We start from the raw sequence: 25,790 nt of genomic DNA on the forward strand, positions 1-25,790 counted from the left end.
TGAAATATAGTATAGATAATAACCCTCTGTTCTATGTATCACTGTTAAAGATACCTTTTTCCCTTCCTGTATGCTTCCTCTTCACTCAAATGATGGTGTCCTTGACTGCACAAAAACATTTTAACTTCATGAATCCCATTTATTAATTGTTGGTCTTAAAGGCTGCAATATTGAGATCTTCTTCAGAAAGTCCTTTCCTGCATCAATCAGTCTAGGCATATTTCATGTTTTTTTTTTTTTTTTGTCTATCAGATTCAGGGTATCAGGTCTTATGTTGATCCGTTTGGAATTGAGTTTTGTGCAGGGTGAGTGATAGGCAGTTTCATTCTACATGTAACAAACCAGTTTGGGCAACATCATTTGTTAAAGTTGCTTTTCTCTCCCCAGTGTGTACTGTTGACTTCTTTGTTAAAAAAAAAAAAAGTAGCTATAGAGGTGTGGGGTTTTTTTTTGTTGTTTTGGTTTTTATGAGACAGGGTTTCTCTGTATTGTTTTGGAGGCTATCAGTCCAGTCCAGCCCAGCCTCGAACTCACAGAGATTCACCTGCCTCTGCCTCCCGAGTGCTGAAATTAAAGGCATGCGCCACCACCGCCCGGCTAGAGGTGTGGGTTTATGTGTGGGACCTCAATTCTATTCCATTGGTCAAAATGGCTGTTGTTATACTACTACCATGTTGTTTTTCTAAAACTCTATATACAACTTGAAATCCGGGATGGTGATACCACCAGCAATTTGTTGTTGTTTTGGCTATCCTAGATCTTTTTTATTTCTATATGAAATTTAAGAATGCTTTTTCAATTTTTGTAAAGAACTGTACTGCATTTTTTTATGTGAATTGCATTGAATCTGTAGATTGCTTTTGAAAAGACGGCCATTTTCACAATCTAATCCTGCCAATCCATGAGTATGTTCTTTTCATCTTCTGGTGTCTTTTCAGTTTCATTTTTCAGTGTCTTTACTGTTTTCATTGTACAAATCTTTTACTTCCTTGGTTAGATTTATTCCAGGATGTTTAAAAGCTATGGTGGATAGTATTGCTTCTTTGGTTTCTTGTGCTTGTCATCAAACCAGTTTTTGAAACTTTTCATTCTGTATGTGTTAGCCAGATCATTGAGCCCAACTTAGCTTTGGCTTTATACATTTCCTACTGATATGACAGAATTGTCATGAGAACCAAAGATAATACATAAAAACATTCTTTCAAGTGTAGGGTGTTATCAAATATAAAACACTCCCACTGTTTTCAGTTTCTTATGTTGAATTTGATTCTTCAATTAGTTTATGAGCTTCTTGTATTAGAATTGCTTTTTGTATGTGGTGTGTATGAGAGACAGGGTCTAGAACTTGCTGTATAGATCAGGCTGGCCTCTAACTCCCAGAGATCCTTCTTCTGCCTCCCAGTGTTGGATTAAAAACACATGTCACTGTACCGAACTTTTTTCTTCTCTTCATATTCCTAAATATTTTCTCTTTCTATTGCTCTCAAATCAGTTGTCTTGAAAGCTCAAGCAATCCTCTTATCCCACTCTGCCAAGTTGCTGAAATTGAAGTCATGTACCGTGATGCCCAACACACTCACTTCTCTGAATACTGTTTAATGAGTATCCTCCATCTCTATCTAATCCTCATAACTTTCTGTGCATTATCTTATTGCATAAATAGAAGTTTTTAGTTTCATGGGATCGATAGAAATATAAAACTAAGAAATATTTAGTCATTTTCCCAGGTTGCCTGAATAGTGCATGGTGGAGTTAGAATCTTACCTGCATTTTTACATCACAGTCCTGTGCTCTTGTTTCCATTCTGCCTTGCATGTACCAACTGTGACAGAGGGCTATCCCTTCACTATCATTCTGGGAATTCCTTTGTCTCTCCTACAAAATGAGATGTTAGTAACAGCCGCAGCATGGGATGGAGATGCTGTAAATGAAGTAATACCATATGCATATTCTAATAACTGCTAGGGATAACCATTGCTGTTATTTTTGCACGAAAGTTTGTTGTATTTGATTCCAAAACTGCCATGACAAATATATTTCCATGCCAGTGATGAAATATTGCACAAATTGTGTGTGAGTTTTTCTCCTATTTCTGGCTTTTGGTAAAGTGAGATTATCTATTGCCTATGTTTTTGTGAGTATAGTTAATTTCCTTGAGTTGGAGTTTTCCTTCAAGAACTTTCTATAGGGCTGGATTTGTGGATATGTATTGTGTAAATCTGGTTTTGTCATGGAATATCTTGTTTTCTCCATGTATAGTGATTGAGAGTTTTGCTGGGTATAGTAGTTTGGACTGGAATTTGTGGTTGCTCAGTGTTTGTAGAACATCTATCCAGAACCTCTGGCTTTCAGAGTTTCCATGGAGAAGTCAGGTGTAATTCTGGTAAGTCTGCCTTTATATTTTACTTGACCTTTTTCCTTCTCTGCTGTTAATATTCTTTCTTTATTCTGTATGTCTGGTGTTTTGATTATTATGTGATGAGGGGACTTTTTTTGGTCCAGTCTATTTGGTGTTTGTTAAGCTTCTTGTACTTTCATAGACATGTCCTTCTTCAGGTTGGAAAAATTTTCTTCTATGATTTTGTTGAGTATGTTTTCTGCACCTTTGAGCTGGGCTTCTTTGACTTCTTCTATACCTATTATTCTTAGGTTTGGTCTTTTCACGGTGTTCCATATTTCCTGGATATTTTGTGTTAAGGATTTGTTGGATTTAAGATTTCCTTTGGTCAGTGGATCTATTTCCTCTAGTTTATCTTCAGTGCCTGAGATTCTGTCTTCTATCTCCTATATTCTGTTGGTTATGCTTGCATCTGTAGTTCCTGATCATTTTACTCAGCTTTTCTATTTCCAGCATCCCCTCAGTTTGTGTTTTCTTTATTGTTTCTATTTCAGTTTTCAGGTCTTGAACTGTTTGAATTGTTTCCTCCATCTGTTTGATAGTTTTTTTTTTCTTGGCTTTCCTTAAGAGATTTGTTGACTTCTTGCATTTTTTGGTTTGTTCTTTCTTCCATTTCTTTAAGGGATTTTCTTATATCCTCTTTGAGAGTCTTTATCATTTTCAGGAAGTTGTTTTTAAGGTCATTCTCTTCTGTTTCATCTGCACTGGGATGTTCAGGTCTTGTTGGTATAGAGTCCTTAGACTCTGGTGGTGTCATATTGATTTTTCTGTTGTTGAATGTATTTTTATATTGTTGTCTTCCCATCCCTTTTTCCAGTGGGTGCATGTGGGGTCTCTTCCAAAAAAATATTGCCCAAATTGATATGGTCCTAAAGACGTAGTAGAGCTTCTCTCTGAAAGCTAACATGAGTTACTTAGGCAGTCAGCAAAGATATATTTTATTAACAGTAAGCGAAAGATCCATGAAAGAGTAAGGGTAATGTCACCAAGTTTCCAAAGGATACAAATATTGTTTCACTGGTGCCATTAATAAAAATTGGAAATGATGGGCATATGCTTGCCTAATAGTTAGGATTCAGGTAAGAAAAAAATGGGAGTAAACTCAATCAGCAATGTTATATAGCTTCTATCAAATGATTAATAAATCAATAAACATAAGTTTGTGCACTTAACTGTTCATGTAGCATCACCTGCTGTAATTGGGGAGGTCAGAGGATAACCACATTTATGCGGGTTCTAGGGATGGAACTTAGGTCTTCAAGCTTGGCAGCGAGTATCTTAACCTACTGAGTCATCTCACCAGCCCTGTAAATAATTTTTCACAGCCTCTGCTTTCACTAGATTTTAAATTTAAATACCAGTCATGATAGCAATGGATGGAAGTCCTATATTTTAAGTTTCTGTTTTACCTCATTGCTGTCCTTAAAACCATATATTCAAATTCTCCAAGTTAATCCAGGTCTTACATTAGGCTAATCAAGGTCTTACATTGGGTAGTTTTCAAGGTTTTTTTTTTTTCCAAAAATACTGGAATAGCATTAGTAATGTTTGCAGCTACATTAGGCGGCTTTATATTTAAGCTGCATGAAAGTCATTGCTGAAGCATGTCGTGACCTCATGCTGTCTTGTGACTTGGGAGACAGGGCTACTGAAAAACTAATGAACATAGAAAATATTAAAAGTCACAAAAACTGAGCCCTTAGTTTAGGCTTGTGGATGCTGTAAGTGAAAACCTCAGTCTGCTTATCAAAACTATAAGGTGATCCCACCACTCAGGAGGCTGATGGCACGAGATTGTGAGGCAAACCTGGGCTTCTTAGGGAGTGTCTTTTTCAATCTTGTCCCACCAATCCCCACAATCACCAAAAAACACCCCCAAGGGAAAAAATCATCATTATTTTTTGAATTGTGACAAAGTGTAACATAAATCTTACCCTATTTTGCATTTGTTTGTTTTTGTCTTCTGGATATAGACTCTCATCATGTATAGCCCAAGCTTCTTTAGTCTTGAGATTCTCCTTCCTCAGGTTCTAGGATTATAGGCATATAGTCCACTATTCCCAGCTAAGCTTTTAAATGTACAGTTCAACCGATTTAGGTGTGTTTGCATTGTTCTACAAAAGAGCTTCAGAATTCTTGCATTGTGTGAGTCATTGTACACTCCCCACTTTCCTTCCCCCAGCCCTGAGTAACCATCGTTCCTGTCTCTGAGCAACTGCTTCAGATCTTCAGACAAGTGGACTCATGACTCTTGCCTTTTGTGTCCATGTGACTGAGCTATTTCATTTAGCATGTTGTTCTCAAGATTCATCCATCTGTAGTTTGTGTTAACTTTGGCCCAGTGGCTGTGCCTTAACCTACTGTTGTTTCAGCCAGCAATTATAACTTTAAGGTCACTGGCCTCCTTCCCTAGCAGTGGCCTGAGTGGCCAGGCCACAGCCTGGTGAGAATTCTGCTCCTGCTAAAGGTAGTTTTAACGAAATCTCTATCCTTTATGAATGAGACTCGAGATTTAAAGGCTGGGGTGAAAACCTGTGAGCTCAGAGGGGTTGAGTAGCAACTATTTAACTCTTTCTCCTACTGCTATCCACAGAAGACCCCACCCTACTACTTTCTGTGACTCCCTCCTTCCTGGATGCCCTCTGAGGCTCTATGATTATTCTCTGTCAACAAGTTGCTGACCCAAGGTTAATTTTATTTAATTAATGTAAATGTAGACTCAGGATTCACAGTGTGGTTGAATATCCCCCAACAAGTTTGTGTTCAAATTACCTTCATTTTCAAGGCCAAATATTTAATTGTACATATATACTACACTTAGTTTATACATTCAACAATGGACATTTTAATTGCTTCTCATTAAATGAATTCTTAATGTTTTCTTACTAGCTCCTATATTTATTAGCTCACACCTAACCAAGACATCCATGCCACTAACCTGTCATTGCATAGACTCCCTTACCTAGCTGTCCTTAGAAATGACTGAAGGCTGGCCTCTTGAGCTAGGTCACTTGCCCTTTTCCAGTCTTCTGTGGTCCTCACACCCAACTCATCATCCTCACTACTGACCTGATTCAGGGTGATATTTTCTTTTCTTGGCTTATCACAGAGTTCTAACTGTACTTCCTGTGCCTCCTCACTTATGGTACAGTCTGTTCTTGATAACAGTGTAGTATCCTGTGGAGACATAAAGCCTTCCAGTGGCTTCCCATCTCACTCAAAGTAACCCAAAAGTCCCGACTGTGTCCTAGAAGACCTCATATGGTCCATTCTCTTTCTTCACTACCTACTCTAGTCTCTTATACTATGCTATCACTCTCTGCTCATGCTGTTGATTACCACTGACAGGACCGCTCACACCTTTGTTCTAAGCATTCCCTTTATCTGTAATGTTTTTTCTTTTCTCTTCTCCTTTTCTTTCTTTTTTTGCCAGACAATAGTGTCTAGTCCCCTGGAACCAGAGTGATAGGTAGTTGTGAGCCTACCATTATGGGTGCTAAGATCTGAACCTAGGTTCTTTGTAAGAGCAGCAAGCATTCTTTAACAGCTGAGACATCCATCCCTCCATCCGTCTTTTCTGTTCTTATTCCCTTTAAAATCTAACCATCAGCTTTTTAAAAGTCTTTTTAAAAGTTAGTCAAGCATGTTGTGTGACTGCCTAAAACCTTCCAGTTATTCCGGAATAAAAGTGACATTTTTGTGGTCTTCATGACCTTAGGTTTGTCTGCCTGTGAATTTTCTGATCTCTTTTAACACCATGCTGCTCACTACACTTTAGCACAAGTTCCCAAATGTACCAAGCTTATTTCCATCTTATAAGGCCTTTCTGCAGCCATTCCTCTGTTCCAAGTGGTCACTTTCAAGATTGTCATGCCTACTTTCTTTCAATACAAGCTTTCTTTTTCTTTTTATTATTTTAATTATGTTTCTTATTGTATACACCTTGTCCAGTTAGTCACCCTCTACTGCATATAGAAGTGTCTCAGTTGAGGGCTGAGAAATGTATAGATCTGTGGGTATAATCTAAGTCATTAGGAGTTGAATTAATAATATGTTCATTTAGCAGAATAATAATAGTAGCCTCTATGACCAATGGTCTATCTAGCCACAGGCTCTTGGCCCAGTAATGGTAACAGGTGTAGGCTTCATTTTGTGGAGCAGCCTTAGAACCAGTCAGAAAGTGGCTGGTTACTCCCATGATGCTCATGCCACTGTTGTAGTAGGGAGCATTTCCTACCAGACCAGTCATTATTTTAACAGGCAGGATTCCTATTTATGACTGATGACTGTCAAATAATCACCAGCTGTGGAAGCACGCCTGTAGTGGCAGCACTTCAGGGGCTGTAAATGAAGTATTCTGAGTTTGAGACCTCTGTTGGCTACCAAGTGAGACCTTGTTTCCCCAAAACAACAGAAATGCTATCAAAAAACATCATGTATTCCAGAGACTTCTTTGTGTGAAGGATCAGTCATCACAGATTTCATTGTGTCTTCCTTTTGAAAGTAGCCATCACCTCCCACCAGCCTTAAGTATGTAGCTCCCTGAAACATGGCAGCAGTCAACAGTGAGGCAAGCTCTTCCACCAGCAGTGAAGAGATTGACGTTCATGACAGGCTCAAATGATCATTAGCATTCTTTAGCAATAGAATATCTTGTAATTAAGATATGTATATTGTTTAAGGAAGAATATAATGTAACTGCACACTTCATAGAAACTACACTGTATTATAAACACAGGTTTCATATGCACTAGGAAACAAAAAAATATATATATGACTTACTTTATTGCTGTGGTCTGGAGCCAACCGTGATATTTCTGTTCTCAGCTATGACTGGTAGTAAATAAATTCTCGGCAGAAAATTAGAAAACAATTATTGCATAGACAGTAGTAAAGTAGTAAGACTCCTCAGGGGGCGAAGAAAAGCTCTATGAATAAGCAGCACCCATGGACATTTTCCCTCTGCTGCCAAAGTGCATGACAGATTAAACTCTTATCTTCTTTATATTTTTTTATGTTTTTCATTTTTCATATAATATGTTTGATCATATTCTTTTCTCTCTCCCAAGTCCTCCCAGAGCCTTCCTACCTATTCATGTACTTTCTCCCTCCCTCTCCATCCCTTTCTGTCTCAAAAACAAACAAAAAACCCAAAACCCCAGAGGCCAAAAAATGCACGCATGTGTGCATGCACACACAAAACGAAGCATTGAGTCTAATTGGTGTTGGTCAGGTATTGTTGAACATGAGTGTGGTTGAGCTACCTCGTGTCACTCAATTGGGGAAAACTGATTTTTCCTCTCCCAGCATGTCGGTTGCTTTGCATTTTTTGGTTAGTAGTGACACTTTGTGCCCACATCCCCTTCTCAGTGTTGAATTCTGTCTGTCTTGAATTTTTACGGGTCTTATGCATGCTTTTATTTAGATAAGAAGATCCAGTTTTTTTTTAAAGCTAAAGATTGGCTTGCTGGTGTGTTGGCCTGGATGTCATTTAAGTTTAAAATTTCTCTTTTCCGAAAGCAAATTAAGGAAGAAAGTTCTCTGAAAATGTATATAAAATATAAATGACCATCTAGCATTTAAAACTTTGATTGTGGGAATAAGGTGTCTATTTTATGTCTTCCTTGATGACAGTGTATAGGGATACTGTAGTGTAGATGAGAAATCAGTAAATAAGAGTTCTTATTTACTCTTCTTGGAGCTGTCTTTTATTATTACTTACAGAAGTACTGGAGATCCAACCCACTCTCTACCACTAGCTGTGTTCCTACCTCTGGAAGCTTTACTTTAAAGTGTTATATTTAATTATATATGATGTTTATGAATCTTGGAAAATATTTGAAGTTTTTTAAAAAATATTAATAACACTTTAAAATGTGATACTTATGCTGCTATTTTTATATAACTTACTGCTGACACAATATTTGGATACAATAGTCTTCAATTAGAAATTAGTAAACTTAAAGATGTATTTTTCTCATTGTTCACAGAACCATGATCTAAATTTATTTTGGTTCTTGCAAGAAAGCCAGATGCAGATCTCAGCATCTCAGGAGACGTAGACTGTGAGGAAAGTGGAGCTTAGGGCTGTTTCCATATTTAGTCCATAATGCTTTTCAAGCCCTTAAGATAAGCAAGTTGTTGATGGTTGAGTAGTAACTGTCAATCTCTCTTGCATTGGGAATTTGACTTGTTGTCACCACTTTCAGATTATTGATGAAACAGGCTTTTATCAAAGGTACTTAGTCACTTTGTCTTTAATTCATATTGGAGTATTCTGGTAGTAATAAATGCTCTGGTTATGCCTTCTTGCCTTTGAGTTGTGGCAGAAAATGTGACTTGTGGCATGGGTCCTGACAGCTTATACTGCTACTTTATGAACTATAGTTGCCTGATGAGATCTGTGTGATGAGTTTTTTGTTACTTTTTTATTGTGTTAACACATTTGCAACACCACGTCCACCCTTTTAGTCAGTTTTTGTGTATTTCCTAGCAGTTATTATCTACAGTGCTTCCATGCCCTCACTCCTAAATTTTCAAATTTCACATCACCCCCAAATAGCACCTCTGATTGTTTATTAGTAATATCCATACTTCATTCAGCCAGTCCCATTGGCCACTCATCTTTTCTTCTCTATAAATTTGCTTTTGATCAGTAGTATAATATAATCATATAATATGTATCCTTGCTGTCTGCCTCCCTCCACCCTCCTTTGGCATGCTGTTTCATGTTTCTTCTGTGTTTTACAAAGCATGGGTCAGAGTTCTATTCTCTTTATAGCCAAGTAATACTCCATCTGATATAGGTACCACATTTCAGGTACTCATTCATCTGCTGGAGGACAACTTGAACTGCTTTTTGTTTTTGTCTACTGGAAACTTTATTATATATGTATCTTAGTTCCTATTTTCAGGTGTTTTAGATGATGTTTAGGATAGATGTGGATTTGTTGTTTCATGTAGTAATTCGGTGTTTAATTATTGTGATAATTATTTTACAATAGTTATTCTGGTTAGGGTTTTTTTTTACCCCTTTCATTAATTTTTTTTTAAGTTTGACTTTCATTGCTTGAGTTTTAAATACTTGTTTGTTTTGGTCATTCATTTTTTTCTATCCTTTTCAATTGTTTTTTTCAGACCCGAATCAGAACTCCATCACAGGGGAGCACAGCCAGCTGTTAGGTATAGTATTGCTGCGGGAAGTGACTCTCGAAAGTCCTCCTTGCCTTTTTTACTAACAGACATCACTGACTCCCCACTCTGCTGCTCATCTGGGTTCTTTCCCTTTGCTTTTCACCCCTCAAGTCTTTCTCTGTTTACCTCTGACTTGGTAAACTATAGGCAGCTGCCTTTGTAATTAATTACTAAAACTCAGTTTAATTACATTTTTAAAAGGTAATTTTACATAGTCTGTAGTTAAAATAATCTTAGAACTTCTTTTTCTAGAATTGTATTGAAAAGAAGACAGTATCCTTCACACATGTGCTATGGCAGGCTAACCCACACACACATCGTGTCCACATACAATTTTTAAAGAGTTAGATTAAAATGGATCATCAAATAAAGGTGCTTGCTGTGCAAGCCTGGTGACCTGAGTTTTCTCCCCAGGACCCATGTGTAGGGGGAGGGGCAGGAGAGCACCAACTCCACAGAGTCCTCTAACCTCCACTCTTAAAATGTGGCACATGAACACACACCCCCTTTGTGAACGCATACAATAATAAATAATATTATGATATTGTGTAATATCTTGAACTTTACAGATACTCTTCTATTGCTTGTGTTGCTGTTGAACCACATTTTAGTTGCTGGAAGCCATTCAGTTGTGAGGTGCTCACCAGCTAAAGCCCTTGCCTGACAACCTGAGGCTAAGTCTTGGGACCCACACAGAGGGAGGAAAGACCTTACTTACACCTTCACAGCACACTGGCATGTGTAGCCACACACCATCATCACAGACAGCACAAATAAACAAGAGAGCTTACACCTTCAGGTTGTCCTCTGACCTTTCAGCATACAGTGCATGTGTACCCACACACAAATAAGTCAGATCTAGTAAAAATGTAGTTACTGAAAACCTTCATAGACAACATGGACTTTAATAACCTATCAAATTGATATTCCAGTTTCTTAGCTATGAAACAAGTTATAGAAGTTAATTGATTTCTTCTAGGTAATGTTGTAGGAAAATTGTAATTTGACAAGACTTTGATAAGCTCTCAGAACTTGCAGATTTTTAAAACCTACACTCCATCTTGGACTCCTCTCTACAAATCCTGCAATGAGGAATCCAAACAGCATAGAAGATCAGAGAAAGAAAGCTGATCCTTCAAGGGCCTCTTCTCCCACCACCTCAGCTCTGCTTCCCCAAGTACTTAATTATAAATTTATAAATGTTCATTTATGTATGAATATTTTTCCTTTTTGTGTCAGTGGCATTATATTATTTGGATGGGCTTTTTTCGGTTACCATTTTATCTGGGTATCAGTATGCGAAGCTCTACCTCATTCCTGTTTAGATTGCAGTAGGATTGTGTTCACTGCAATTTTACTCAGCCAGTTCCCCCTCTTTCTGAACATTGAGGTTATTTCTAGAACACTGTTAAAAAAATTACGTTGAAGGACATGGAAAGATGGCTCAGAGGTTAAGAGCACTGACTGCTCTTCTAGGGGTCCTGAGTTCAATTCCCAGCAAACACATGGTGACTCACAACCATCTGTAATGAGATCTGGTACCCTCTTCTGGCCTGCAGGCATACATGCAGGCAGAACACTGTATAAATAATAAATAAATCTTTAAAAAAAATCACTGACTGCTCCTCCAGAGGACCTGGGTTCAATTCCAAGCACCCACATGGCAGCTCACAACCATGTGTAACTGCAGCTCCAGGGACTCCAGTGCCCTCTTTAGGCCAGTGTAAGCACTGTATGCATGGGGCGCATGGACATACATGCAAGCAAAACACCCATACACATGCAATTTTTTAAAAAAGATTATTTTGCAATAAGCATCTTGTCCTTGCATCTCTGCAGTCAAAGTTGTCTGCTCATTTGTAGACAAAGTTTTCTCACATGGTTCATACATTTTTAAACAAGGTAAATCACCACAAACTCTCCCACTGATCTAGGTATTGAGGAATGCTTGGCCCTCTGTTACAAAAACTGATGTCATTTTAAAAGTTATGTTTATTTACTTATTTTATAGGGGAAGTTATGTGCATGTCAGGGTATGTGTGTGAAGGTCAGAAGACAACTTTCAGGTGTCCGTTCTCTCCTTTCACTATGTGTGTTGTGGACGTTGAACTCAGGTTGTCAGGCTTGGCAGCACGTGTCTTTTCCTGCTGAGCCAGCTCTCCAGCCCAAGTTGATTTTATTAGTCTGTATTTTTTACATTTGCTATTAGGAAGAGTGTCATTTCTAGTTTGTGTTATACTTCTTTAATTATGGGTGAGAATAAGAGCTTTATGCTAAGAGTTACGTTGTATGTATGCGCGTCTGGGTTTGTACACTGCTGATCTTGTAGCTGTTAGAATATACAATAGCAGCTGTGGAAAATGTGTTATCAGAAAGTCCACAGTGGGAAAGAACTTGATATGACTTGTTTGCTTACAGAAAAGTTCCAGAGTATTGAAGAAACTGCTCTCTCTCTCCCTCCCTCCTCCTCTCTCTCCGTCTCTCTTCCTCCCTCCCTCTTTCCCTCCCTCCCCCCCCTCTCTCCCCACACACACCTCTCCTCTTCTCTCATCTGTCTGTCTATCTATCTCAAGTATAGTCATGTAATCCCAACAAATGGGAAACAGAGGCAAGAAGCAAAAAAAATCAAGATTAAAAGTCCAGCCTTGGCTACATGAGATCTTGTCTCATTTTTTTTTCTCCCCTGAATTGTGAAATTGCCAAGATAAGCTCAGAACTCTAAGACTAGTTTATTATCTGACCAGGAACATATATTCAGTGGAAGTACAGAGGCCTTCACAGGCAAAATGGAAGGGCAAGAATTTATACCATTCACAAATCAAACTGCATCAAAACAGAGAAAGGCTATTTTATAATATTTTTTATGGTTGCCCTCACCCCCTTGGGCCTTGGGATGTAACTTAGCAAGCACTGTACCCTGGGCTCAACCTCAGTACCTCAATAAACAAATCCCAGCACCTCAGAAGGCAAACTCCCAATACCTCCTGTACAACCCTGGGTGTTTCTAAGAAGCACCTGTGGGGAACACTGGTGCAATTGTCTTGCTTGCTGGATTCAGTTTATAATAACATCTTTCAAACTTTTCCTGCCAAATGGGATTTAAAACAGCATCTTCTAGACCTCCTAAGTGCTGTTCCTGCCAAGAGGCTGCGGTTATTTTAATGTATTTACCGTTCCCACTGACTCATCAGCTCTCTTGCAAAACTCAGAGTCAGGCTGAAGTAATGTATAGGAGGTGAAACTGCTCTTGTGATAATGAATCAAAGTCTGTACTTGGCAATTTATGAACTTTCCCCTATGTGTGCATGTGTATATTGTTCAAGTCCAAAAATTTTAGAAAGCAAGCAAGCAAACATCAGTGAGTCATGGCAGGTTTACACATTTTATTAAATATACAAGCATAAAAAAATCCAGTCTTGTACAATCGCTTAGCATAGAAAACCAAGTAAACACTGTTAAATTAGTTTGTGTCTTTCTTAGCCTTGATATCAAAACTTAAAGTGTCAACATGAGAAAATCATTGTCTATCCCAAAGTGTTTGTAATCTGAATCATGTAGTGTTTTTATTTTTAACTTAAATATGATATTTTTGTTACCTTTCTGAAAATTCCATGCATGGATGCAAAATATTTTTATTATATTTACCCTACTACTCTCCCGGACTCCTCCCAGATCCATCCCCATTCCCCACTTGCTCCAAAGCTCTGTCTTTTTTTTTTAGTATTATTTTTACAAACCACTAGAGTCCAGTTTGTGCTGCCCATCTACTCACGATGTTAAGCCATCCAGTGGAGTGTGAGTAACCTACCAGGGACCACACCCTTAAAAGGGATTCTTCACTCTCCCAGAAGCATCTCCTGTCAGTTTGTTCATCAAGGACTTGGGCCTTGTGAGCTCCTCCCCCTTCCATGCTGGAGTGCTGGCCAGATTGATTTTATGTAGGCCTTCTTGCATGTAGCATTTTAACAGATTATCTATCTCCATGGGCTGGGGTTTGGCTCCATGTTCGAGTGTTTATCTACCACACATAAGGCTTTGGGTTCAATCCCCAATGTCTCCAAAATAAACAAATGTCATTTTCAAGTTGCTAAAAATACATGACAGGCTATATATCAAAAATGAATTTATACCCCTGTCATGGTGGTTCACACCTGTCATCTGAGTACTTAGGAAGATAAGGCATTGAGATACATGAGTTTGAGGCTAGCCTGACCCCCTACCTCAAAAATAAATATAAAAATTATGTACTTACTGTATTAGTATTAAAGAAGTATGTAGTCATTTTAATATAAGTAGATGAAGCATTTGATAGGTAATATAACCAGTATTAGCATATTAAAAACTAATTGTTTATAACTGGAATGTTCTTGTGAGCCTACTCATTAACTGCTCAATGAGGGAGAAGAATACATCAATAGATAATCTGTTTTATATTTAACTGTACCACTTGAGAGCCAAGTGGTAGATATAAAAAAATCTCTGGTGTGAAATTCTTGAACTAATGAAAACTAAGAGAAGGAAAATATCACATTTTACCCCTCATGAGTTAATGGATCCAGGCATTGATCATCAATGGTTGTTAACATCTCAAAAAGATAGACATGGATCTATCTGCATTCTTCTACATGCCAGTCTCCAGTTATGCCAGCACCATTTGTTGAAGATGCCTTCTTTATTCCATTGTATATTTTTAGCTTTTTTGTCAAAGATCAGATGTTCGTACGTGTGTGGGTTAATACCCGGGTTTTCAATTCGATTCCATTGGTCTACCTGTCTATTTTTGTGCCAATACCAAGCTGTTTTCAGGACTATAGCTCTATAATAGAGCTTGAGGTCAGGGATGGTGATGCCTCCGGACGTTGCCTTGTTGAACAGGGTTGTTTTGGCTATCCTGGGTCTTTTGTTTTTCCATACAAAATTGATTATTGTTCTTTCAAGGTCTGTGAAGAATTGTGCTGGGATTTTAATGGGGATTGCACTGAATCTGTAGATTGCTTTTGGCAGGATTGCCATTTTTACTACATTGGTCCTACCTATCCAAGAGCATGGGAGATCTTTCCATTTTCTGAGGGCTTCTTTAATTTCTTTCTTTAAAGATTCAAAGTTCTTACGATACAGGTCTTTCACTTGTTTGGTTAGCATTACCCTGAGGTATTTTATGTTGTTTGTGGCAATTGTAAAGGGTGATGTTTCTCTGATTTCTTTTTCAGCCCTTTTATCATCTGTATATAGTGGGGCTACTGATTTTCTTGAGTTCATCTTGTATCCTGTCACTTTGCTGAAGGTGTTAATCAGCTGTAAGAGTTCCCTGGTAGAGTTCTTTGGGTCATTGATGTAAACTATCATATCGTCTGCAAACAGTGAAAGTTTGACCTCTTCCTTCCCAATTTGTATCCCCTTGATCCCCCTTTGTTGTCGTATGGCAATAGCTAGAACTTCAAGTACCATGTTGAAAAGGTATGGAGAGAGTGGACAGCCTTGTTTTGTTCCTGATTTTAGAGGAATTGCGTTGAGTTTCTGTCCATTTAGTTTGATGTTGGCTGTTGGTTTACTGTATATAGCTTTTATTATGTGTAAGTATGTCCCTGTTATCCCAGATCTCTCCAAGACCTTTATCATGAAGGGGTGTTGGATTTTGTCAAAGGCTTTTTCAGCATCTAGTGAGATGATCGTGTGACTTTTGTTTTTCAGCTTGTTTATATGGTGGATTACGTTGATGGATTTTCGTATGTTGAACCATCCCTGCATCCCTGGGATGAAACCTACTTGATCGTGGTGAATGATTGTTTTGATGTGTTCTTGGATCCGATTTACCAGTATTTTATTGAGTATTTTTGCATCAATGTTCATGAGGGATATTGGTCTGAAGTTCTCTTTCTTAGGACAACTAGGTCTTGTAAGCATCATTGTCATCCTATGATGCAATGTCTCCATGGAAATTGTTTTATTTTCCAAAGCAGTTAAGTAGCCAAACAATAGAAGTTGGCAAGAAAACAGCCAGAACCAGATTTGACTGATAAGGTGATTCACCCGGGCTTAAGGCAGAGGTGTCCTAACCTAGAACAGCAGCAGCAGAATTGGACAGGATGCTCCCAATGAGAGATTAAATATAATTATATATTTAATTATATATATAACATATATATATAATTTATCCTTTGATAGCTTCCTAGAATATTTTAAAGACATTTTCACATTCCATATGTTTTTTTTATTTTGGTTTTTTGTTTGTTTTTACAAAAAAAAAAAACTAGCATTGGGTAGCCAGGGCTCAGCGGATACAGGTGCTTGCTGTCGAGCCTGATAATCTGAGTTCAATTCCAGAGCCTTACATGGTAGAAGGTGAGAACCAACTCTCACAAGTTGTCCTTTGAGCCTCACATACATGGGCAGATGGCACATGTGACCAAATGTACACCAACAAAAGTAAATTAATGTAATTTTTATAATTACTTGTTTGGGACAAAAGAGTAGTACATGCCTTTAATATTACCACTCAGGAGGCAGAGGCAGGTGGGTCTGTGAATTGGGCCAGCTTGGTCTACATTGTGCATTCTAGGACAGCCAGAGCTACAGAGTGAAGCCCTGTTTCAGAATAATAAACACACAAAATTATCATGTAGCTATATTAACATACTCATCAAAATACTTATCCAGTCCGAGACCCTATACATCTCTATTTACTTCTCTGCTGTCAGAATAGTTTTTCTGACTGCAAGGTTAGCGTTTTCACTATCAGTTACATTTTCATGCACCCATCACCACAAGAAATAGATATGCATGATTGTATTGTCTTTGTCTTCCATCTCTGAAATCTGTCCATGATGGCATCTATTGTGGATTTTATTTGATTAACCTTCTCATTTACCTTAAGTGTTTGTTTTTTAGTGTTTCAGTCTCCTTGCTGAATTTTTCCTGTATATTTTGAATTTTTACCTCCAATTTACTGTTTCATTTTCTTTTGAGACTGTCTTGTTGAAGTCTTAGATCTCTTTAATTTGTCCATGTTTGTTTGACTCTTCTATATGACCACTGATTCTTTTAAAAAGTAAACTCTGAATGTAGGTGGATTTTTCTTGTGCTGGCAGCCACTTCCAAATAACCGCTCAGAAACGTAATATTATTAATCATAAATGCTCGGTTGATAGCTCAGGCTTGTTACTAGTTAACTCTTTTACTTTCAATTGACCCATATTTCTTACCTATAGTTAGCCATGTGGCTCATGGCTTGTTACCCCATTTCTACACGTCCTCTGTTTCCTCTGTGTCTGTTGGCATCTCCCTGACTCTGCTCTTTTTAACCCAGCATCCTTAGTTTGGTTATCTTGTCTATACTTCCAACCTGGCTACTGGCCAGTCATCTTTTTTTTTTTTTTCAAGACAGGGTTTCTCTGTACTGCCTTGGAGACTGTCCTGGAACTCACTCTGTAGACCAGGCTGGCCTTGAACTCACAGAGATCCGCCTGCCTCTGCCTCCTGAGTGCTGGGTGCACCACCAATGCCCGACCAGTTATCATTTTATTAAACCAATTCGAGTGACAAATCTCTGTAGTGTACAAGAGGATTATTCCACAGCACTTGAATTCTTGAACATTCATCTATGTTTGTGGCTTTAGACTCCCTCATAAAGGGAGTGTTTGGTTGGGATGGGTCATGGAGGTGGCTATGTCATAGTCTTTGTGTTTCCTTGTTGTATTTTGTGCATCTCTTAGAGGATTTTTGACTTTCAGTTTTGACTTCCCCATCTTTGGAGTTTTCTGGATTCTTCCTAGAGAGTTATCTGCATGAAATTTAGCTATGTGGACTTGAGAAATTGAGTGTTGTCAAGTATAGTTGCTGAGATAATCCCACTGTAGCTATGTGTAGTGATATATTATTTATGATTTATTAAAGCTTATCTGAGGATTCAGAAAGCAAAGCCTGCCTCAAGCTATAGATACCTGGCAATGGTGATACACACCTTTAATCGCAGCAACCATAATGCAAAGGTGGTGATACACACCTTTAATAACAGGACTCAGGATTAAGAGGTAGATGGATCCCTGTTAGTTCAAGGCTATACTCACTACACGAAATTGATCCAGTCCTAAAAGAAACAGCTCACACAAAGAGGATCTCAGCACTTGGAATCATATGCCTTTAATCCCAGCACTAGGGAGGTGGTGGAGACAGGAGGAAATGGCTGGGAGGAGGAGGGAGTGTAAGGAGGAGGAGGCAGGATCTGAGAGCCTTTTGCCTCTGAAGTCTGGGTACTATCTGTGATGTGTGGCTAAATGGGACCACATATATAAACTCCTAGGTCCTGCAATGACCACTAGAACCTCAGAATTTAAAACCCCACACCCACACTAATCTTGAAGACCACTGAGGCCAAAGCCCCAGTTTCTCAGAGGACCCTGGGCACACTAGAGCCGAGGCTCAGGCCCCTCAGTGTTCTTTAAGACCACTGGGGCTGGAGGCTGGTGCTCTCAGATCCCAGTGGAGCCAGTGGCCTAGTTCTGAGGTGCTTTCTGCTCCTGCAGAAATAATAAGTGCCTGGAGATAATAAATGCAATTTCAAAAATTAGCAATTTAAATTTTACTTATAAATTTCCCTGTTTTTAAATTTTAAGAAAAATTTATGTGTATGAATGCTTTGTCTACATATGTGTCTGTGCACCATGTGTGTGCCTGGCACTCATGAGCCAGAAAAGGATGTTGCATCCCTGGCACTGTATTTACAAATTGATGGGGGAAAGTCCTTCTGTGTATATGTTGTCCTATTGGTTGATAAATAAAGCACTGTTGACTAACAGGGAAGCAAGATTGGTGGTACTAGGAGTTGAAGAGGATTCTGGGAAATGTATTCTAGAGTAGAGGGTCACCATGTTATCCTGGGAGGAGCGGACACATCAGAAGGGCATCCTCGAAAAGATAAGTCCTTATAAAAATATATATATTAGTAATTATGGGTCAATAATTAAGTCAGAGCAAGCCATTAAGAAACCATAGCAAATGGCCAACAGCTTCATAATTAACATAGTGTTTCATGTGTTAATTATGGGCAGAGACAGCGGTAGGACTCAGGTAGCTGGTGGGAAAGAATACATGTTACAATAAGTGATTGTGAGCTGCTGTGTGGGTGCTGGGAATGGAACCCAGGTCCCCTAGAAGAACAACTGAGCTATCTCTCCAGCCCAACATGTCACCATAGTTAGGCAGTGGTGGCAGACACCTTTAATCCCAGCACTTGGGAGGCAGAGGCAGGTAGATCTCTGTGAGATCTAGGTTAGCCTTATCTATAGAGGGAATTCCAATACAGGCTCCAAAGCTACACAGAGAAACCCTGTTTTGAAAAACTGGGGCGGGAGGGGGGGTCTCTTTGCATTTTGAGGATTCTTTGTTTGGTTTTTTTCGAGACAGGGTTTCTCTACATTGTTTTGGAGGCTGTCCTGGAACTCATTCTGAAGACTAGGCTGGCCTTGAACTCAGAGATCTGCCTGCCTCTGCCTCCCAAGTGCTGGGATTAAAGGTGTGCACCACCAACGCCTGGTGCATTTTGAGGATTTTAACAAAGAACGTATCTTAGATTTCAGTCACATCTTAAGCTTTAACCTGTAAAACTTCACTCATTTAGCTTGTGACTACATTCTGACTCTGGTGATTATGTCTTTGGGTATGCTTACTATGTTCCTCCTTTGTGATTGTCTGTGACCCAGAGAATGTTAATTAGACTGAGTTTCCATTGTTTGGCTAAAAATACATGGGATGAACAGTGACTTGCCTTCAATGATGTGTTAGTCTACAGGGCCATGATCATCTTCATTTGCCCATCAGAAGGTTATGTCTCAGCCCGTCATCAGTGGTTTTCACAGCCAATCATGATAGTTGCCTAGATCTGTAACTTTCACTAGGGTTTCCAAAGTGATATGTTTCCTGTGTACTGCTCCATGTATCATAAATTAGCTGTACTGTGTCTATAAAAAAAGGAGTCTTTAGCTGTATCATTATCCTTAAATATATTTAGCACAAAACAGACAACATAGTTGATTCTTCTGTTTTTCAGAGTTGTATATTATTTCCTTAAAACATTGACTTTTTATAAGTATTGTTTTGAATATCTCATGTGTCAATCACTTTTCTGTACTTTTCTGTCATGACCATCAGGAACTCCTTCAAGTCAATCTCATGTCCTTCCAGATGACCAGCTGATTTCAATAGTTTGCTGTCTTTTTGCCAGGCTCGTCTTCCATATTTAAAGTAATGCATATTACTTTAATGTGCTTTCATTTTTACATTAGCATCTTTTTTCAGTAATGGAAACCTTAATTTTAAATAGTATCTATACATTTTTTTCTTTTCTTCTGCCAGACTATGTAATCATGTGACATGGGCACAATTTAAAAAGCTAAAGATTAGGAAGTAGTCATAGAACTTTGCTGTCTCAGGCACTGTTTTTTCTTTGTTTACAGGTAGTTCATCAGATTCCAGTTAAATACCTCTTTCAACATAAAAATAATATGGAAGGGTTCATAAAAAATATATTGAACCTATAATATAGTACTTTGGGGCTGAGGAAGAATATTCAAGAGTTTGAGATCAGTCTGGACCTCATAATGAGACTCTTTGAAAAACTACTGCTGACCTCCAATTGCTCGGTGTGTAGAAAGCAAAAGACTGTAAAGTGCTTAGCCCCAATTTAGACATTTATATTATCTCATTCTTAGGGATCTTTGTGGAGGATGGGGCAGAAAGACTGTAAGAGCCACAGGTAGTAGATAATTTAAATGAAACAGTGTTTTCCAGACAGACGCATATATGAACTCACAGTGATTGTGACAGCGTGCACAAGACTTAGGCAAGCTCCAGCCAGCCAGAATTCCTGCATTGTGGAAATGAAGGAGGATGCATAATCCCAGCACCAGCTGAGGAGCTATTAGCATTTAGTGATTGCTGGGAAAGGGAGATTCAGGTCATCATTTAATGACGATAACCTTGATAATGTGATCACATACCAGAGTAGACCTCAATCCCAAAACTAGCTGAACACAAGCGAGACCTGATGGGGAAAGAAGGTCAAATAATAAAAAAATAAGAAGCAGTCTCGAAGTCGGGTTGGAAGCAATGAGAGGGTGGAGGCAGTAGTAAGGGGATTGGGTCCTGAATATATTCAAAATACATTGTATGCAATTCTCAAATAATTTTAAAAAGTAATCATCATAGATTAAATCACCTGATGTAATTGATAGTATTAGAAATGAGGTCAGCAAGATAGCTCAGCAGGCACTTAGCATGCAAACCTGGCAACCTGCGTTTCATCCCCTGAACTCTTACAAAGGTAGAAGGAGAGAACCAAATCTGCAAGTGTCCTCTGACCTTCACATGTACACTGTGACAGTATACACACACACATATCATGCAAACACACAATAAATTTTTAATGTTAGAAGGCCCTGGAAATAGCTTTTTCTTCCATTATCAGCAGCAACAATTTGTAAAGTAGCCCACATCTAGAGTAGCATAATATAGTAAGAAAGAAATACTGTGTGTTTTGTTTATTTGTCGCTAAGTTTAAGGGTAGGCCCTCTATTGTTTCCAGAGATCTCTGTATTAAGAAAAGGAATTCTGCTGGGCAGTGGTGGCACACGCCTCTAATCCCAGCACCTGGAAGGTAGAAGCAGGCGAATCTCTGAGTTCAAGGCCAGCCTGATCTACAGAGTGAGTTCCAGGACAGCCAGGGCTGTTACACAAAGAAACTCTAAAAAAACAAAACAAAAACAAAAAAAGGTGGGAGGTGATTCTTCGATTCTTCATGTTGATTTCTTTGGTTTCCTGATTTGCTTTTGCTCCTGCTAGAAAAATACCATATTCTTCAAACAGTGCTAACTGAGGTCTACCACTCTGGCTAAACTTGAATCTGAACTGGTCTCTGTTACCACAGTGGCAACATAGATATTGGTGCTGGTGTCTCAGTACTAATGAAAAGCCAATGTTTGCCTTTTTTTTTTTTTTCAGATGATGGACATAAAAAAGCTCGAAATGCTTATCTCAACAATTCCAACTATGAAGAAGGAGATGAGTATTTTGATAAAAATCTGGCACTCTTTGAGGTAATATTTTAATTATGTATGTGTCAGTGGGGGAGTAAAAGGCAGCTCATATTTCCCTTATAACTCCCTGGAGATGGAGTTACTGATGGTTGTGAGCCTCCCCATGTGGGTACAGGGAACTGAACTTGGGCCTCTGGGAAAGTAGCAAGTGCTCCTACCTACTGAGCCATCTTTCCAGCCCACATAATGAAATTGTCATCACTCACAGGAAAAATACAAAATCATCCCATTTGCAGGAAAATGTTTGGAAATGAAAATCATTGTTAAACAAATTAAGACAAATACTGAATAGTGCATGTTTTCTCCCCATGTGTGTATTTAAGTAAGTGTGTGTGTGTGTGTGTGTGTGTGTGTGTGTGTGTGTGTGTGTGTGTGTAAGAGAGAGAGGAGAAGGCAAACCGAGAATGGAGGAGAGATGATAAGGAGGCAGAGAAGTGGAGACAGAAGGTAATAGAATGCCTGCAATGTGAAAGCAGAGGAGTCAGATGAGGGCAGGAGGGACCTTGAGGACAGAAGTTTCTGTCCCACGCAGTCTGGTAGCTGTGTAGTCCCAAATAAACACACAGAGGCTTATATTAATTATAAACTGTTTGGCTGATGGCTCAGGCTTCTTATTGGCTGGCTGTCTCTTAACTATTAACTCATTTCTATTAATCTGTGTATCTCTTCATGGCCTTGACTTACTGGAGAATGTCCAGACATCCTACCTTCCTGGTAGCTACATGTTGTCTTTCTGGTGACTCATCCTCTGCATTCCTTTTCTAGAATTCTCCTAGTCTGATAGTCCCGCCTATACTTCCTGCCTGGCTACATCCTGCCTGGCTACATCCTGCCTGGCTACATCCTGCCTGTCCATTGGCCAAAACAGCTTTATTCATCAACCAATAAAAGAAATATACATTCACAGCATACAGAAGGGCAGTCAATCCCCATCGACTATCAGGACCTGGCCTGTAAGAGGGTCAGAAGAAATGTGAGAAGGCAGAGGAGGAGGGGAACAGATTAAAACAAAAGTATAATTACCATTTGTATGAAAAAAAGAGTAGCCCACTTATAGAGTAGCATAACACACCAAGAAAGAAATACTGTGTGTTTTGTTTATTTGTGGGTAAGCTTAAGGGTAGGCCTTCTATTGTCTCCAGAGATCTCTGTATTAAGGAATTCTGCTGGGCAATGGTGGCACACACCTCTAATCCCAGCACATGGGAACAGATTAAAACAAAAGTATAATTACCACTAATATGAAAAAAAAAACCTTAATGAAATCCAGTACTTTGTGCCTACTTTAACTTGCTGCCATAATTAAGTGTTGTCTTTTTTTACCAACCAGTCCTGGGGATTAGTCCCAGGACCTTGTACACTCTCACCAAGCTGTACTCTCAGCTATGTATAGCCTTTCAAGCGTCAGGAACAAATTGTCTCACTGAAGAAACATTTTCCTTTCTTTTGGAGGCTGTCCTGGAACTAGCTTTTGTAGACCAGGTTGGTCTTGAACTCACAGAGATCCACCTGCCTCTGCCTTCCCAAATGCTGGGACTAAAGGCATGCACCACCATTGCCCGGCCTGAAACATTTTCTTAAAGTATTTGCCTGTAAACTATTTTATCATTTATTTTGCTGTTTCCTGGTAGAAAGTTTATTTCATTGCTGAATTTCAGTATCCTTCATAAATTATTTCTGACTTTATAGGAAGAAATGGACACCAGACCAAAGGTGTCGTCTCTCCTCAACCGCATGGCCAACTATACTAACCTGACACAGGGAGCAAAGGAACATGAAGAGGCAGAGAACATCACTGAGGGAAAAAAGAAGCCTACCAAGGTGAGGTCTCAGAATACAGGACAAAGAAAAGCAGCCCCACATATAAGAGATGAAGACATACCTCAGGAATCAGTCTGTGTTAAGAAATTGTAATAAATGCTTGATATACTCAGCACCATTCTGAGCATTGGCAGCATGGCCCAGACAGAATATACAGTATCCTAGCTTCATGTGGGAAGCTAGTCCCTAAGCTATTGAAACTCTGTTAAAGCATATAGCATCTTCAGTGTCAAGTAATACTTGACTAAAAACTTACACAGAGTTAAAAGGAATGAGACTGCTGGAAGGGTTAGATACTGTGGTCGGTCAGACAGAGAAAGCCCTCTCACATGGTGGGTATGAACAGAAATTGTCCATGTGTGGAAGTTAGCTACGAGGAGTATCTCAACCCAGCCTCTAATGCCATCTGCCTGGTAGAAAGGGTTATTTGTTTTGGATTTTGTTTGGTTTTGGTTTTGAGATGGTGTCTCAAATATAACACAGGCTAATCTTGGACTTAGAGTCCTCCTGCCTTAGCCTCCCAGGTGCTAGAATCATAGACATCAACCATGATAATGATATCCAGTAGCTGTTAGACGTTTTCTTTTTTCTGCTACTGTTCTTCTTACAATAAAATTATACCAGTCACACAGTTAATTCAGCCTTTTGCAAAGGGGCCAAACGGCCCTCAAATTTTTACTTTCCCTATCTGCTTCATTTACCAACTATTGTGAAGAATTTACCTAATTCTCAAGAATTTCCACAAGTTATTCTATTTTTAAATGCGAATTAAAATTTTAATAACCTTGAAGCATAGACATTTTGAGATTGTTGAGTGGTCCATTGCGTAGGAATAATAAAAATGTGGGAACTTATCTAAATTACAGATGTATAAGGATAATGGTAGTATAGTAATGGAAGAGACCTTTGAAGATACTGCTTAAACTTCCTGTCTGTGCTTTGAGATTAATGTGGTAAATCTAAGCATTTATGGCTAACATTATAATTTTCCCTCTGTCTTACATTTTTATTTTCAGAGCCCCCAAATGGGTACTTTCATGGGTGTCTACCTACCTTGTCTACAAAATATTTTTGGAGTGATCCTCTTTCTGCGTCTTACCTGGGTAGTGGGCACAGCTGGAGTCCTTCAGGCCTTTGCAATTGTCCTTATCTGCTGCTGCTGTGTAAGTCCTCCTGCATTGGCTCCTAGAGCTCGCCTATGGCATTTCCCTGCTTAGAGTATGTACTCCTGGGGAGCAAAACCAGAAAATATGTGGAGACTCATGATCCCAACAGGAGAGAGGATTTTCATTCAGCACCCATTATCCATTATTTCCTACATAGTATATGGTGTCCTAGATTTTTGGAAATAAAAAAAAATAGCAGATCTTCAAATAATTCAAAATCTGGATGATTTGGTCTTGAAAACACTGATGTAACAAAGAACGTTAGAAAATGTATACACTATTCTCAAATGTACTGAAAAATAAAATTGACAGGACCGGGGAGGTGAATCTGGATTTGATTTGATTCATTTTGAAGTCTTCTTTCTTATTTCGTTCCCAGAGATTCCTCAGTTGTTTTCCACTCTTCTCTCGCTTACTCAGCACGTTCTCATTCTCCTTTAACTTAAACTGCTCATTTTTATGTGTCTCATCCCTGTCCATCCATCTACTGTCCCTTGTGTTGGTAACCATTGTATCCCCCGTATGCATCATGCTCAGCTGAGTACTAACCATGCAGGTTAAGCAGACATAGCCTATGTCATTAATAACTTAATGGCACGGCCTTCTCCACCCAAGCTTGAAGCTTCAAGGACGTATTTGACTCCTTGGTTGCCATTCACTACAGCCGATCTCTGAGATACTTCCTCTGCAGCCTTTCCTCCTCACCCCACTATCACACTTGTACCACAGCAGCCTAGTAGCTCATCACTGTGCCTCCTTGAAGACCTTTATGTACTGTGTTACTAAGTTTTAAATTTGTTCTGGTGGTTCTCTTAACCTGTATTGTTTGAATCTAGCCTTCTTTCCAGTGTTATCTCCCTAGCTATTCCTTTTGAATGTTACATGACAACTCTTCATGAAAGTAGGTAGAGTTAAATGTTTGTAAATGCTCCAAAGTTCACATTATGGAAAAGGACAGAAATGTCAGCTCTACCTAGTAATAAAATTCTTCTCTCTCTCTACAGACAATATTGACAGCCATCTCCATGAGTGCCATTGCCACTAATGGGGTGGTGCCAGGTCAGTAACCCAAGTGTGAATTTCAGGGATAATCAGTGATTAATCACTGTATTTATGCTGTAA

The 25,790-nt window shown here is 38.9% G+C and overlaps 1 protein-coding gene across 3 annotated transcripts in view; it reads left to right on the forward strand.

Moving 5' to 3' along the window:
* Positions 1-25,790, forward strand: part of Slc12a6 (solute carrier family 12 member 6) — an 82,233-nt gene that overhangs the window by 29,719 nt on the left and 26,724 nt on the right. For 2 of the 3 annotated variants that reach the window (XM_040746004.1, XM_005064780.4), the window contains 5 exons: positions 9,536-9,580; positions 21,587-21,681; positions 23,371-23,502; positions 24,519-24,665; positions 25,673-25,727. In XM_040746004.1, coding sequence (XP_040601938.1) covers positions 9,536-9,580; positions 21,587-21,681; positions 23,371-23,502; positions 24,519-24,665; positions 25,673-25,727 — 474 coding nt within the window. The remainder of the gene's footprint in view (positions 1-9,535; positions 9,581-21,586; positions 21,682-23,370; positions 23,503-24,518; positions 24,666-25,672; positions 25,728-25,790) is intronic. The other variant, XM_005064779.4, reaches the window with a different exon arrangement.

This window comes from Mesocricetus auratus, unplaced genomic scaffold (genome assembly GCF_017639785.1).
Source record: "Mesocricetus auratus isolate SY011 unplaced genomic scaffold, BCM_Maur_2.0 Super-Scaffold_100004, whole genome shotgun sequence".
NCBI lineage: Eukaryota > Metazoa > Chordata > Mammalia > Rodentia > Cricetidae > Mesocricetus > Mesocricetus auratus.